At 38.6% G+C, this 16,458-nt stretch overlaps 1 protein-coding gene across 1 annotated transcript; it reads right to left on the bottom strand.

Annotated features, from left to right (window-relative positions):
• Nucleotides 1-5,757: 5,757 nt before the first annotated feature.
• Nucleotides 5,758-14,628, bottom strand: LOC117306348 (carboxypeptidase N subunit 2-like). The gene is made up of 2 exons (XM_033790951.1): nucleotides 14,290-14,628; nucleotides 5,758-8,264 (listed from the first exon to the last, which is right to left on the bottom strand). Exon 2 carries the CDS (start codon nucleotides 8,249-8,251, stop codon nucleotides 5,951-5,953), a length of 2,301 nt encoding a protein of 766 aa, XP_033646842.1. The 5' UTR covers nucleotides 8,252-8,264; nucleotides 14,290-14,628; the 3' UTR covers nucleotides 5,758-5,950.
• Nucleotides 14,629-16,458: the final 1,830 nt, after the last annotated feature.

Below are 16,458 nucleotides of genomic sequence, written 5' to 3'. Positions count from 1 at the left end.
GTTGTTCTATTCGCAGTAAAGTAAGCTTTGTGGAAGTGGTAACAAGACACACACAAAAACGTGTTTATAGAGGGCGCTCGACCTAATTAATGGTCTGCATCCGTGGGGGTGCCTGGATTTGTTCTGAAGCCCCGTATAGCACACACTTCCTTTACAATAACGGAACCCAAGTCCTGTTTCGAAAACGGCCAAAGCATTGAAAGGGACACTGGAATATAATAAACTCAAAGAGTTATTAATTTTGAGTCAACCTTTAGTTAGTCGAGCGCCCTCTTTATTCATTTGTATGAGGCACGTTTGTTTTTATGAGAGGTAAAACTTCAAAGGGAGCCATTATTGAAACTTTGATTGGCTATAACTTTCCCGCTTTTTTCTTGATCCTTCCCTAGTTACCTTTACTTTTTTTTGTATTACTATATCTGTGGATAATGTATTTGTTTGTACTTGGTTATGATTCTAAAGAAGGTCCGGTTTGGATCCACCCTACTCAGGTAGGCCTAAATATATACGGCATGACTTCACGGTCAGATTGTGTGTGTTTTATTTATTTATATGCCCCTACTTGATTGTAAAGATAATCAGACCGTACTGTCATGTCACGACCAAACAACCTTTTAGGAAAAAATAGAAGAAAACCAACACACAACAAAGAAGAATTTCTCTAAAGAGATAAAACTGTCATATAAAAATACAGATTTTTTGTTTGTTTGTTTGTTTGTTTATTTGAATGATCGTCCCATCAAGAGAACTCGGCAAACTCCAACAAAGGGATGTAAACACCAAGCTGGCAACAGCCAATCTCTTTCATACAAACATTTGCCGTCTATGATTGTGAATTGCATATCAAGAAATTGTGATCAAGTAACTAGACGAAAATAAATTCTAGTCATTGTGTAATCAGCGGTTAGCTGTGGGATTCGAACCCACAACCTTTTGATTTTAACAGTATACCAATAACAGGCCTGTTAATTTGTTTTGTTGGGCCATTGCAGTCTTTCCTTTAAAGGTGAACTCCAATCTGAGCTGGAACACAGTTCAAGGCTGGGGGCACCAACGGCCAATTACATAAAGCCTGTAAGCACATAAACGTGCTTAGCATGAAATTTCTTCCTTGATAAAACCAAGATTACCAACCAGTCTATAGTTTAGCTTGTTGCACTGCTTGCTGCTGGCATTCAGCTGTTGGTTGCTTATCCTGAAAATCACGTGGAAATTTGATTGGTAACCCTGTTCTTATTAAGGAAGAAATTTCATGCTACACAAACTGTTGTGCTTACAGGCTGTATGAAATTGGGCCCAGGCAAGGAGAAATTTGCCTCTTGCTTCTGTAAACTATGAGGCCTTGAAATTTCCATTTCGGAAAGCTGATCAACTTATGTGCCCAAAATAAAGTGCTGTACCATTCAAAGAGTAGGATTCGGCGAATTGTTTTTTTGACCTTGCGAACTAAAATGGCTCAGCGGAAATTGGCTTGTTAAAACAAGCCAACAACCGGTATAGGGTGACAATTTCCGATGTTTTCCTGTTAAAATTTGAAGACAATAAGGCATACCTCATAAAGGCTTATTGTATATTTTTAGCTGTGATTTATCAGGGAAACTTTTAATTAAAAAAAATAGCAAGTTAAAGGCAGTGGACACTATTGGTAATCACTCAAAATATTTATTAGCATAAAACCCGACGTAACGAGTAATGGGGAGAGGTTGTTAGTATAAAACATTGTGAAAAACGGCTCCCTCTGAAGTGACGTAGTTTTCGAGAAAGAAGTAATTGTCCACGAATTTGATGTCGAGAACTCAGACGTAGATTTTGAGGTATCGAAATCAAGCATCTGAAAGCGCACAAGTTCTCGTCACAATGTTTTCTTTCTTTCATTATTATCTCGCAACATCGACGACCAATGAGCTCAAATTTTCACAGGTTTGTTATTTTGTGCATATGTTGAGTAACACCAAGTGTGAAGACTGGTCTTTTACAATTACCAATAGTGTCCATTGTCTTTAAAGTGAGCGTATTTCGTTTGGTAATCACTCTTCAAATTATTATTGGCATTAAAACACTTTTTGTAGAAGCATACAACAGCGTTCGATAGTATAAAGCATTTTTGTTAACAGTTGATGTGGTTATAAAAATGAGAAGACAAAATCTGTTGTTATGCTCAATAGTTTAAATGAGAAGCGTCACTGCCGTCATGCGCGGACATGTTATTCGCTCCAGATTTTGTTACAAGCAATGCGTTCCTTTTTTTTGTGCACGGACACAAGCTGCCATTCTAAAAAAATAAGTGTTGCAAGCAACAAAGACCACTTACCAGTTGAGGACAATAAAACAAAATAATACTCTAAACAATATTTCATTTCAACAACAAAATATAATTTGGAACAATAAAAGGAAGTTCCGACGCACGGACATTTTATCCAGCCTATAACCAAAAATATTCCAGGGACGTGGATATTTAGATGTAAATTGTGTTTACACAGAAACAAAATAAGGGCGCGGGTTCGAAAGAATCGGCACACATCCCATGAGTCGTAATCTCTGGTTTCACTTCAGGAAACTTAGTGATAACAAGGTTTGATGACGCACACATTGACTAATATGCACAAAATGGGCCTAAAATATTATTGCAAATGCACACTGTGATCTGATTCAATTGTGTTTGGTGATCTATTGTCGTTTTCACACATTACTGCAACGAAATTGCTGAAAAATAGGTCCAGATGTTAGGTGGTGAACAACAGGCATACTTGTTATATAAATACAATAATAATACGCACAATAGGCATATCGCGGAAAGATATTCAATTAATCAGTCATACGTTTTTTCAAAAATATTATTGAGTAGGGTAGATGGCCTTAGCTTTGGGTCCAATTCGGACCTTCTTCAGAGGCATAAAACAAGTGCAAACAAATTCATATCCATTTATTAAAAGAGCAGAGGGAAAGGGATTTAGGGAAGGCTCCAGGGAAAAGTGGGAGAATTATAGCCAATCAAAGTTTATATTCCAGAAACAATTGGTGGCTGTGGACCAATATAAAGTGGCGAGGACACAGGATGTTCAGTTTTATGAAAGGAAGGTTTACTCAACCAAAACAAGTGGTATTTTTTAAATGTAATAGTATACATTTCTCAACTTCAATATAGGTGATTCTACATGGACAGTGCATCTTAATCTAATAACAGTGTTGCTTATAAAAGTGAAAAGTGTCATTTTGTTTTACTAGGAATCCACCCCCTACTTGTATTTGACTTTGTTTTAATTTTAAATAATTAGATATAGTACGATTGATACAAATGACAAATGGGCTGTCAAGGAATTTCAAGCAGATATAAAACTACAATTAACAGTTTTGTTATCCTACACATCCGAACTTCTGTTTATACAAATCGTCAGAAAGATGCACAAATATTATTTATGATTCGCACATTTTTTTGTCATTTATTTAGAATTATCATTATTTGTGATATCGTTTTCAATAAACGTCCATTATGTGACATACAACAAAACAAATCTCAAGCTAGCCTCATTGATCAAAGGTAAACAATACTTTAAGACTGGGCGCTTTGGTCTATAAAAAGCGCGTATTTTAAAATTAATGCAATAATTGGAAACAATTCTAAAGGTATGGTTTATTATAAATGCCTCGTGAAAATGTGTGTTTTTTGTTCAATTTCATGACAGAAACACAGCTGCCACTTTGTTAAAGGAACTTGACTAGTTCGACTTCACAAAGTTACTTCACAATATGTTTCGCTGGTTGTATTTCAAGAGGCAGTTTTGCTCTTTTTAATCACAACTCACGAATTACAACACACTGTTGTGTATAATATGTTTTCAAGTGGCAAGAACCACCGATCAAAAAAGATAAAGAGCCATTTCAAAAAGAAATCTTTTATGAGATTTGAAGTAAGATGTGCCCCATGTCTGATACTTCATGGAGGCAACGGCAGCGATTGCCCCCATGCCCACTGTTAAATTGCCTTCATGGTGCAAATAAAATGCTACAGTAAAAAATTACAATTTCCACATTGGGTGCCATTTACATAGGGCCCGGTACCTGCCCCTTTAAGCTAGTTTGGATTTCAACCTTTAAAATGTCCTTTTATCAATCTCTTTAAGCACTATAAGTAATGAGAACTTAGACTGTCGTATCAGTTTCGATGGGCTATATACTAAAAACTATAAGATGACATACAAGTATTGGCTTTTTTTTAAACCACATTATAAAGTCCATAATTTGACATTAATTTTTTTTCTTTTTGAGATATAGCTGACAGGCTTAAAGCCATTATTCACTTTCGGTAAACAGTACAGCCAAGTGCCACACTTCGTGTATCACAACTAATATATAAAATAACAAACCTGTGAGAATTTAGGTTCAATCGGCATCGGAGTCGGGAGAAAATAACGGGAAAACCCATTCTTGTTTTCACGGTTTTGCCGTGTCATGACATGTGTTTAAAATAAATCCGTAATTCTCGCTAACGAGAATTTATATTGTTTTAATGTTTTCTCAAAAAGTAAAGCATTTCATGGAACAATATTTCAAGAGAAGTCTTTCACCATTACCTTCTGTAAACCCTGTAAATTATTTGTAAATCTGTGATTTTTTTTTTCCCCTGTACCGAAAGGGTAGAATGGCTTTAAACGATCTAATTCAAACTGGTTAATAACTTCACAATCCAAATCTTAGCAACATAGTCACACAATATCCATTTGTCAATAATGATTAGTTTACATAAAATATGAAGTTAAAAATGATAATCATAATAATTCTATAGGTGAAATCTGACTAGCCCAAATGGCAATGTGAATAAAATGTCCATTTAGGCCTATGTTATAAGTGGGCACTGTGTAAAAACTGATAACTGTTGTCATATACGTTATAATTTGGGCGTAACCAAAACCATTAACATTATGTACACATCGTCATCATAAACCAAATTTTGAGATCGCTATATATAATGACCCCCATGGTAAACGCCAGATATCCCGATGTTAAAAACAAAGTAGGCGCGCATCATTAGACCACCCAACTCTCACAGGTGTTCGAACATTTTTTGAGACCACTCCTGTTATATAACCCGGCCACGACGTCAATGCCTTTATGTTACGCTTGCAGGAAACAAACTCACACACGTTAAAGGCACTGGACGCCTCTGTAATAGTCAAATACCAGTGTTCTCACTTGGTGTATCCCAACATACATACGCATAACATAACAAATCTCTGAAAATTTTGGGCTGAATTGGTCATCGAAGTTTCAACAGAATGATGAAAGAAGAAACACTCGGGTTGCATTGTGTTGGTCAGATGCAATAACAAAAGGTTTCAGCTGAGGTCTTTTACTATTTGAGTAAGAATCTATAGCTCTTTCTCACAAAATATGTTACTTTAGAGGTAGCCATTTCTCACAATTTACAAACAGCTCACTAATGCTCGTAACCAAGTATTTTATTTTTTTTTTTCCACTAATGGTCCTACGCCTTTAAAGGCATTGGACACTATTGGTATTTACTCAAAATAATTGTTAGCACAAAAACTTGCTTATTAACGGAGAACTCTTGATAGTATACAACTTTGTAAGAAGCGGCTCGCTCTGAAGTAATGCAGTTTTCAAGAAAGAAGTATTTTGGAATCTGATGTCTCAAAATCAAGCATCTGAAAGCACACACCTTTGTGTGACAAGGGTATTTTTTCTTCCATTATTATCTCGCAACTTCGACGACCAATTGAGTTCAAATTTTCACAGGTTTATTATTTTGTGCATGTATGTTGAGATACACCAAGTGAGAAGACTGGTCTTTGACAATTACCAATAGTGTCCAATGATTTTAAGCAGATCAATGAATTTGTGCCCAGGAACAATGACCCCAAAATGGCATAACCGAGACAACTGTGATTCTGACGTCAGGTGGTGAATTCGTGTCAATATTGTTAGTGTTTTTTTATTTGTTTTCCGGATGCGGCAACGGCTCCATTGTCATGTAACCACCAGTTTGGTTTGATGGCCCCGTGGTAGAGTAGCGCGGACTGTCATTGGAGAGATCCACCACGTTGTTACCATCCCATCTGCAAGAAACCTCTCCCTCTGGTTGGTTTGTCTTGTTCTTCTCGCTGTTGGGGTCCAGGTACGTGTGGACAACCCCACCTTCGTCATGGGCAGTGGGGTTCGATTGCTCCACAGTAGCATAGCGGCTGTTGCTCTCGTTCGAGAGATCCACGACACACTTCTCTTTATCACTTCTCTTTAGAGGGACCTCCCCCTCTCGGTTGTTGTTCTTTTTGGGATCTAGGTACGTATGGGCAATATGTTGGTAGTCAGCAGGGGTTGTCTTTTCCTCTAAGGATGGATTCTCATGACTGATATGAGTAGAGTAAAGTTCACAGGGGATTTCCTCGTACATTTCGGAGTTACAGTTTTCCCTTGTAGTTCCGAATCCGGGTGTAAGTGGTAATGGGATCTTTTGTTTCTCAGGCGGTCTGTTTTTCTTTCTATGCACGGCGATTGTTGCGATCAATACGAGTACGACAACTAAGGCTACGGCACCTCCTCCAATACCATACACCACCCCCCCTTGACCACCAGGTGATTGGGTAAGCATGGTGTCCTGGTGTGATGGTGTCCCTGCAGCAGGCATCAAGACTTCCAGGGTGATCGAGTTGGACATTTCTCCAGCAGAGTTCTTCACGACGCAAGTGTACGACCCGCGGTCCGTTAGGCTGACGGCGGTTACCATCAGTGTGCCGTTGCTCCTTGATAGAAAGTAGAGCCCAGGCTTCGGCTGGTGTGGATAAACAAGGGAGCGGTTGCTGGTTATCCAGTAGATATCCACAATAGGATCAGCTTCGATTCCACACGGTAATGGTACATCAGTACCCTGTATGGCTGAAGCGGTATATATGGTGTCGGTGAGCAGCCTTGGTCTGCAAGCAAAATCCACTGGCTCTACATCCACTACTCTGGTTCCTTGTAGGCGCTCTGGTGCCGCGCATTCAAAGGTTTTGGGGGATAGGGTGTTGTTCTTCAGCCAGTCTCCAAATGCACGCAAGTTGCAGTCGCACAGAAGTGGATTCCCAGCCAGAAACACCTGTAGGTCTGGGTTAAGGTTATCGAAGACCCCGTCTACTAGGGTCGTCAAACTGTTTTCGCCAAGGCCTAGCTTTGTCAAGTTTCGGAGTCCTTGAAAGGCATCTTTGTCGATGGACGATATCCCAGTGGAGTACATGGACAGATCTTCTAGTCGAGTGTTGTGCACAAAAGACCGTGCTGGGACAGTAGAAAGTGAGTTATAGTCAAGTACCAAAGAAGCGAGACGGGGCAGCTTGGCCAGACCGCTTGTCGGTAACGCAACCAAAGAGTTATAATGAAGGTAAAGGTCCTGAAGAGGGGAAGGGTCATGAAAATCCCCATCCTTAACATTCCTTATGAGGTTATTTTCAAGTCTGATTGTGAGTAAGTTGGGGAGTGACTTGACCGCCTGTGGTATCTCGGTCAGAAAGTTCTCCTGTAGCTCGACGGTTACCAGATTCACCAATCCATCAAAAGCAGAGTCCGGTACGGAAAACTGTCCCATAGCATTAGTGATATTTCTCAGATAGAGTTTTTCCAATGCCTGAAGTTGCTGTCCGAAAGATGCTGCCAAAGTGACTGGATTCTTGGACAATTTTAACTCCTTGAGGTTCACCAAGTCTTGGGTGACGTCAGCAGGAAACTCGTTCAGGTTATTAGCAGCCAGGTCCAAGGAGCTGAGCCGGGGAAGCTGACTGAAGGCACCACGGGGTAACTCCGTCAGGCGGTTGTTTCGAAGGACTAATTCCTCCAACTTCGGTGCTCCAGCAAAAGTCATGTTAGTAATCTCACTGATTCTGTTGGTGGTCATATCCAGATAGACTAAACTTGACAGACCACGGAAAGCACCATCTTCGATGACGTTGATGTCATTGTTGTAGAGGTACAACTTCTCGAGCCGTGAGAGATTCAAGAACGATGCGGCTGCGAGCTTTGTGAGGCTGTTGTACTCCAGTCGGAGGTGCTTAGTGTCGGCGGGCAACTCCAGAGGGACGTCCGTAAGATCGCGCAGGTTACAGCGGATGGTTTTGTGGGTGTTGTAACCGGAACAATCGCACAGCACTGCTGGACACGATGAGTAGGTCTTCTGCAACAGTAGAACCAGCACGGTGATCGCAAGGAACCAACCATTTCCACCAGATTGAAGCAAATGATGTGCACTGGATGACGAAGCCATGACGTCACTCACTCTGCAAATTAATAAAGAAGAACATAGAATTAGCTATTTCAAACAACTCACAAACCAAAATTACCTATGGTAAAATGTATTTACAAAATAGTTAGAGGCGGTGGACACTATTGGTAATTACTCAAAATAGTTATTATCATAAAACCTTTCTTGATTACAAGTAATGGGGAGAGGTTGATAATATAAAACATTGTGAGACACAGTGACGTAGTTTTCGAGAAAGAAGTAAAATTTGAGGTCTCAATATCAAGCATCTGAAAGCACGAGAAGGGTGTTTTTTCTTTCATTAATATCAAGCAACTTCGACGACCGATTGAGCTGAAATTTTCACAGGTTTGTTACTTTTTTTTTTTTTTTTACATATGTTGACATACACCTAGACTAGACTTTGACAATTACCAATAGTGTTCAGTGTCTTTAATTTTTATTATAGTTTGCTCTAAAAGATGTGAAACTTAATTTCTTGAAGGCTAAAATAAATGGAAACACAACAAACATGAACAGGTAAATAAGTGTAACATGAGCAGTGAAGTGGAAATACATAAAATTGAGAGCAAACTTTTGAATGTTAGTAATGACGTTGAAAAATCTGTCTCTTTTGCCGCCCCTAAACTTTGGCATAGTCTCCCCCCCCTCCCCATTCTGGTGATTCACTTCATATTTTCAAAAAGCATCTGAAATCACACCTGTTCACACAATGATTGTTCAGCTGTTTGATTTTAATTTGCATATTGTTTCATCTTTTCCTTAGTTCTCTGTTTCACCACAAACCGCTGTGGTCTCGATGAAATGGTGGTATATAAAATATTTGTGTATGTATGTATGTATGTATCTGTTAAAACATCTTTCCAATCATAGTATATTTCCTGAAACAGGACTTAAAGCCCAAAGCGCAAAATCTTAAGGCAACATGTCCCTTTAAGAGTTCCTATAAGCCGTGTCCCAATTGGACAAAGCTTAATATCATAATAATAGCTAATTGTTATATAGCGCGTTACATAACTGAAAGAAATACCAATGTTCTTAACAAAAAACAAAAGGCAAAAAGCAACAAATTAACAATAAAAACACTTATAATAGGCAAACAAAAGGATCAAACTTAACAATAGGCAATAGAAAACAAATGGGACTTGAGCTGTGTTTTGAATTGTTTTATGCTCTGTCGAGAACCAATGTAGCTGGGAAGAGAGTTTTTGAAACCGTTATACTATTTCGGAATGAGGAAATGACTTTGTAATGTGATAGCGTCGCGTCGATGACACACATTATAAACCCATTGTATAAACCAACAGTGTGTTAAACTGTAAACCCAGATTGCACTCTTTACATACAAATTTCAAAATAGTACATTACCTCGAACTTAAAAAATGCATTCCAACAAACTTTTCGAACAAACATAACAAGTCAATAAATATCTGTGAAGTATTCGCAATAGTCTCACGCTCTAGCGACTTCATTGAATTGAGCTCTCGTGACAAGGCAACTTTATTGCGTGTTTCGTGAACATTCTTTGTCAGGAAAAACCAGGGTGAAACTCAAAAGGTTATTTACGGCAGCAGGGAAAGATCTCTGTGACACCTCTTTTTTTTTTTTACATAGGTCCATGGTGATAAGCCAAAATACCGTACAGAAACTTAAAAGCACTGGGCACTATAACGGTAATTACTCAAAATAACAACTTACTTGGTGATGAGCAATGGCGAGCTGGGCCCAATTTCATAGAGCTGCTAAGCACAAACAATTGCTAAGCATGAAGCAGGATAAGCAATTAGGCCCTAACAGCTGAATACCAGCAACAAGCAATATGCCACAAATGAAAATCTTGTTGGTAATCCTGTTTTTATCAAGGAAGAAATTTCATGCTAAGCAAATTGTTGTGCTTAGCAGCTCTATGAAATTGGGCCCAGGTGATAGTCGGAAACATTGTGAGAATGTAATTTCCACCAAGATAATTGAATTTAATTCTCAAGTTTTGGTCTCGAATTCAAACATCTTAGAGCACACAACTTGTGCAACAAGGAAGTTTTTTTTCCATTATTCTCTTGCAATTATTCTCTTGCAATTACAACAGCCAATTGTTGAGATACACCAAATAAAAAGACTGGTCTTTGACAATTACCAAAGGTGTCCAGTGCCTTTAAAAACTTCATAGACATTCAGTTAGTAAATATGGTATGAGTGCCCCCTGGAATCTAACTAATAGGAAAACAATACAAATTGGCCCTAAACATATACAAACACACGGTGCACGACTGAGGACAACATTTATCGATAACGGCTAGTTTCACTCAGCAACTGAGCAGCCATTTTCCTCAAATGCTTGTTTCATACACTGCTTCCGTAAGCAAAGCCAAAACGCTATGTAAGCTTGCCAAGAGGGACTTGTAAAGCTGGGTCCAATATAGAGCTGCCTATTTAACTATTTAAAGGCAGTGGACACTATTGGTAATTGTCAAAGACTAGCCTTCACAGTTAATGTATCTCAACATATGCATAAAATAACAAACCTGTGAAAATTTGAGCTCAATCGGTCATCGAACTTGCGAGATAATAATGAAAGAAAAAAACACCCTTGTCACACGAAGTTGTGTGCGTTTAGATGGTTGAATCAAATTCGTGGAAAACTACTTCTTTCTCTAAAACTACATATGGCACGTTAGAGGGAGCCGTTTCTCACAATGTTTTTTACCATCAACCTCTCCCCATTACTCGTCCCCAAGAAACGTTTTATGCTAATAAATATTTTGAGTATGTTACCAATAGTGTCCACTGCCATGAGCAGGATACCATGCCACCAGTCACAAAATGTACATGCGACATGGTGGTAAACCTTACATTCCGGTAGGCATAATTTTGTAGTGCTTCAACTATGTTTTGTGCAAAGCAGCTATGAAACTTTGCAAGTCCATTGTGTGACTGTGAGAACTCGGGCCTGCTGTCAAATCTGGCGATGGTTTACAAAAATACACTTCTGCTTCTAACAACAGAGGCTTGTTTTCCAGCTATTGTAAGCATAACAAATTGCCACATCTTTAAAGAGAAATACACCTTTTACATCTGCACAAAATGTTTTTCACATACAGTAAAAAACTTGCCAATTCACTGACAGGAAACACCTTTGTTGAAATTGTACCGAGGTGCATAACAGTGTATGACCCTAAACCAAAAGCAGGGATAATTCCAGTTTGATTGTATTGTGCAATATATACCCTCACTGCAGATGCAAGATGACATCGTCATAATAAACAATCGGAATATTATTACACTAGGGTATTTCCTGAAGAATTTTTTTTTTATGGAGTTCCGTTTACAATGCTACGCGGCCCTGGAAGTCCATCCTGCTTCTTGAGAACTGAAATGATTCTCAGGACCGCAATGGGTCAGATAGCACTCCTAGACCTCCATACCACGCTACAACACTTGGCTGCCATCTCTGCACAAAACTTGGGCATTTAAAGGGCTATGTAACTTTTGTAGAACAAAAAACACAATGTCCACATATTTACACTAAACTAATACACAGTTTAAAGATAATGATGGTAGAAAGCTTCCCTGAAAATGTTACGTGCTGAGGTGCTGTAGTTTTGGGGAAATGTGTAAAACAATGTCATGAAAATAATTTTCGTCTCATGAGATGAAAATTATTTTAATCATTTACAAACGTATTTTCATGACATTTTTTTACTAATTTCTCAAAAAATACAGCACCTCAGTAAGTAATATTTGAAGGGAAGTTTTCCACTAAAAGTTTAATGTAAATCTAGGGACATTTTGACAAAGTACCCAAATCCTTTAAGGCATTGGATGTACACTATTGGTGATTACTCAAAATAATTGTTTGCATAAAAACTTAATTGGTAGGCCTAACAAGAAAAGAGAGCTGTTGGCAAGTGTGAGAAACAGCTCTCTGCAGTGAAGTAACCTATTTGTTTTGTTTAGTTAGAAAGAGGTTATTTCTCATTCAAAAAACAAAAGAATTCAGACCTGAAGCCTTTTATTATAGCATGGAGGTAGGAATAGAAAGCACACAAATTTGTGCAAAGTATTTTTGTGCAAATTCTCTTGGAACCTTGATGACCAGTGAGTCAAAATTGTCAAAGATTTGCTATGTTATGCGACACACGACACACCTAGTGAGAATATTGAAAGGACGATCTCCCACTATTCTCTAGAATTCCCCAAATAGTTGTTTACACCTCAACAGGTGGCCCATATCCTCTGGCGTCATGTCCAATAAAGAGCCACCACTCACATTCCTAGGCTGTGACCTCAAAGTCCCCCAGCACTGACCATTACCAGCCACCCCCCCTATTGACCATTACCTCATCCCCTCCTATTCTATGTCATGGATCATATATTTTCTCTATGACATCATGTCTAAATATAGATCAACCCCACCACCAAAAACCTATATAGCATTACCAAGCATTCCCTCTTGGCCATGACTACTCCTTCAACTTTTATACAAGAGACGTTTTTACAAGAGACACATACGCCTCTCCAACCTCCTTGCTTTATGCTCCAACCTACCAGCATAGGTCCAGCACCTCTGTTTCAATTGTACTGCATGCTATAGTATGTGAACTTTGTTTCCAATCCTTGTGCATTCTTTATGTTTTCTGGAAGGCAAGATACTGCACTGGTCCTATGGGAAATTTGACATTTTGTGTCATAATTTCCACATAAATCCAAGAGTTATGAAAGTAAAAGCTTGACAAGTTTTGAGATGTGCCCCCCCTTCATCATAATCAACAGTTGAATTTGACAGTGCAATCTCCATAAGATATAAGATTTTATGTTTTCTTCCATTAGGCTGTGTACAAATCATGCCTGTAGGAAGTCCAGGATCTGTTGCTCTTTTGTAAACATGTGATGTCATCGGTCACATCGCCTTATAAAACAAGACCAGACCCAGATAATTGTCTCAATTAAGTGTATTTCAGTCGTTTCCACCACTCAATACTCCACTCCACTCACATCATGTTTCTTCTATATAGTTAACCATATAAATATCTGCGTTACTACAATAACTTTGTGCCATTGGAACACATTCCCGTACTTGGCATGGCAGGGTATTTTCCTGGACGAAAAACTTACGTTTTTTTTTATAAAACACTTCATTGCCCGACCCCTGAAAACTTGAGACTTTTGTTGATGTGTAATGCTGGGGTCCGCTAGTGCGCAAGTTTGACTTGCACATTTGCACGTATACCAATGATTGGAGAATATTATAATAAGTATGGATTAGAGTTAACCAACAAGAAGGGCAACACCAATAATAGAACAAGGAAAAGCAAAACAACAACACCAACAGTTGGTGTATCTCAACATATACATAAAATTACAAACCTGTGAAAATTTGAGCTCAATCGGTCACTGAACTTGCGAGATAATAATGAAAGAAAAAAACACCCTTGTCACACGAAGTTATGTGCGTTTAGATGGTTGATTTCGAGACCTCAAGTTCTTAACTTAAACTTGAGGTCTCGAAAAAATGACTTCTTTTTCGAAAACTATGGCACTTCAGAGGGAGCCAATTCTCACAATGTTTTATACCATCAACATCTCCCCATTACTCGTCACCAAGAAAGGTTTTATGCTAATAATTATTTTGAGTAATTACCAATAGTGTCCGGTGCCTTTAATTTAAGCACTGGAGGGCCATGTCTTAAAACAGATCAACGCAAGGTCATTTTGGCTTCAGCCATTTTCACTGCTGAATGCTGACCTCACATAAGCATATTTATAGACACTGAAATAAAATGCAAGACGTCAAAAACCAAGACAAGCTGGGTTTTCCACGTACTTCTCAAGATTTACTATTTGTACGTAGCTGGTCTAAAACAACAACTGATTGAAGAGCTTTCTGGCTGACTAAATAAGACCATATGATAAGACACTGTGTTGTCAAATATCCTTGTTTGTCCATGTGTTTTTTTCAGCTGAAGTTCCTCAGTCCAAGGGAACTCCGACAGCAGGGGGTTGTAATAACAAGTTCACAACGGAGACTCAGACCAAAAGCTTACCTTCGGATGGATCGAGAACCGTGTAGTATGTTGTGTGCAGTGCAGTGCAGTGGATGCCTATGTCACAGTGTACTAGCGGACTGGAAGAGCTGTGCAAGATTGTTTAGGCCTCAACAGTGGCTAACATAATCAGCGGTACTGGATGACTCTTGTGTGAAAACTGCAAAGTTTGTCTTTTTTTGTGGCGCAATAAAAGTAGCAGGAACTTGTCTGTAGGTCTAGCTCACTTCTGGTGAAGTCTCACAACACGAATAAGTCCAAACACTGAGTACACTGTATACACCACACATTGGAGCACGATTTCACAACTGTGGCCTACAGCAGGAAGTAAGCAACGTGCTCGCCTGCCCTGTCATGAATGCGCCCTGTCATGAATGCACCCTGTCATGAATAAAACACAAGTCGTCTATTGAAAACAGAGTATGCAACTGGGGAAAGTCCCGCGTGGTTCCATTGTTTCTCGCGGGTAAACGGTGTACCTGTCCTTGATTATGTGTCACCAATGAGTATTATTAGCCTATTACAAATTTCGCCATCGCCCCCCCCCCCCCCGCCCCCCCCCCACCAACATTAAAAAAATAGAAGTAAATAAAAATATATAAATACTGCCGCATTATTATTAGATTTTGTTTGCGTTTAAGCTTTTTGGCGACGTTTTTTTTCGTCGCTTTTTGTGTTTCTTTGTTTATTCTTAGCATTTGCACAGTAGGCCTAAACATGTATTCGGGACGATCGTCAAACTTCCCCTTGTTTCGTTTTGTTTTAATTTTATGGGGATATTGTGGTTGGCTGCTCCAAATTATTTTGGCCTAATATACGCCAGGTTGTATAAAACTTCCCATTTTAGCATTTAAAACCAAAAGCTTCAACATAAAAAGTTTCGGTTTCTATTATTAATAAAGCACTAAGCATGTGTAAAAACTCAGGTAACACATCATCAATCATAAAGTCTGAAACATGTTTTTGACATTCCAAACAGTTTGGCGCTTTGAAGCTAATTCTCCTTTGAAACCATGGTGATGACCTCTAACACAGAACCGGAACGATCCAGTATGCAATACAAGTGATTCGATTACCAAGGTTACCCTGACAACATTGTGATCAACTTTTGTTCGTATACGATTTGCCAGCGAAGGGTCAACGGGGCTATTTGTGTATACATAGCAACAAGTTGTCGTCAGAAAAACCACTACCCAAGCTTGGAAAACTGCCAAAACTCACGACACAAACAGTCGTCGAGCAAACTGGCTGCTTTTAAAATGGTAGAGTCTCCGGTTGTCGTTTCCATCAAACATTATTTAAAGATGCTATGTCAGATTTTTGGCCGATTTGACCCAACAATTTTGATTTAAAATTCAATAGGTATTTTGATGGGGGTCGAGAAAGTTACAAGCTTTCATTTGAGCCATTGCTCGAAAAAGTCCGCCAATTATTAGTAGCAGTGAAATAAAGTGCTCAAAATATATCACATGACCAATTCTTATGTGTTTTATAAGAAACGTTTTAAAATTTTGTCATGGTTCCTGACCAATAAAAGTAAAAGTTAAACTTGTTTTCGCTAGAGCGGGTGATACTCTTTCTGTTTTTTAATGTTTGGGGCAAAAATTCTGACACAGCATCTTTAACCTGACATATCAAAACAAAACAATAATACTTTCAAACAAAACAGACAAGTCAAATTAAACTAATTTAAATGCATTTAAAAAAAAAATTAAAAATACAATTAAAATCATTTGAATAAATATTGTTTTATTTATTGCAGCAAAATATATAATAGTTTATTGGCTATGCTATCGTTCACCCACACCCTCCAAAAAACAAATTGAAATATAAAAATGTTCAAAATTTGTTTTAAAACAACAATCATGAAGGAGACCAATTCAGAACTGACTCCGCGGCAGTACAGTTATTACGATCCTATAAGCTAAAGTAGTAGTCCAGTCTAATTTCTATACCATCCGCCCTGGTAATAGTTAAAAAACAGGACAGTTCTTTTCAGAACTGAGAAGTCTCCCGAACCTCCGAGTATCTACTCCACGGCAGTAGAATAAAGCAAGACAGTTCCCTAAGAACAACTCTACCTGGCAAGTAGATACACACATGGTGTTACCGCAAACCAAATATACAATAATCATGAAGGGATTTGCTAAATTTAGCTATCAGAAGATG

The sequence above is a fragment of the Asterias rubens genome, unplaced genomic scaffold (assembly GCF_902459465.1).
Source record: "Asterias rubens unplaced genomic scaffold, eAstRub1.3, whole genome shotgun sequence".
Classification (NCBI taxonomy): Eukaryota; Metazoa; Echinodermata; class Asteroidea; order Forcipulatida; family Asteriidae; genus Asterias; species Asterias rubens.
Note: the sequence above shows the minus strand (reverse complement) of the source record. Positions and strands in the feature narration are given on the sequence as shown.

Excerpts from the sequence above, each read along its gene's own strand:
- LOC117306348 (XM_033790951.1), bottom strand. The coding sequence starts at position 8,251 with ATGGCTTCGTCATCCAGTGCACATCATTTGCTTCAATCTGGTGGAAAT.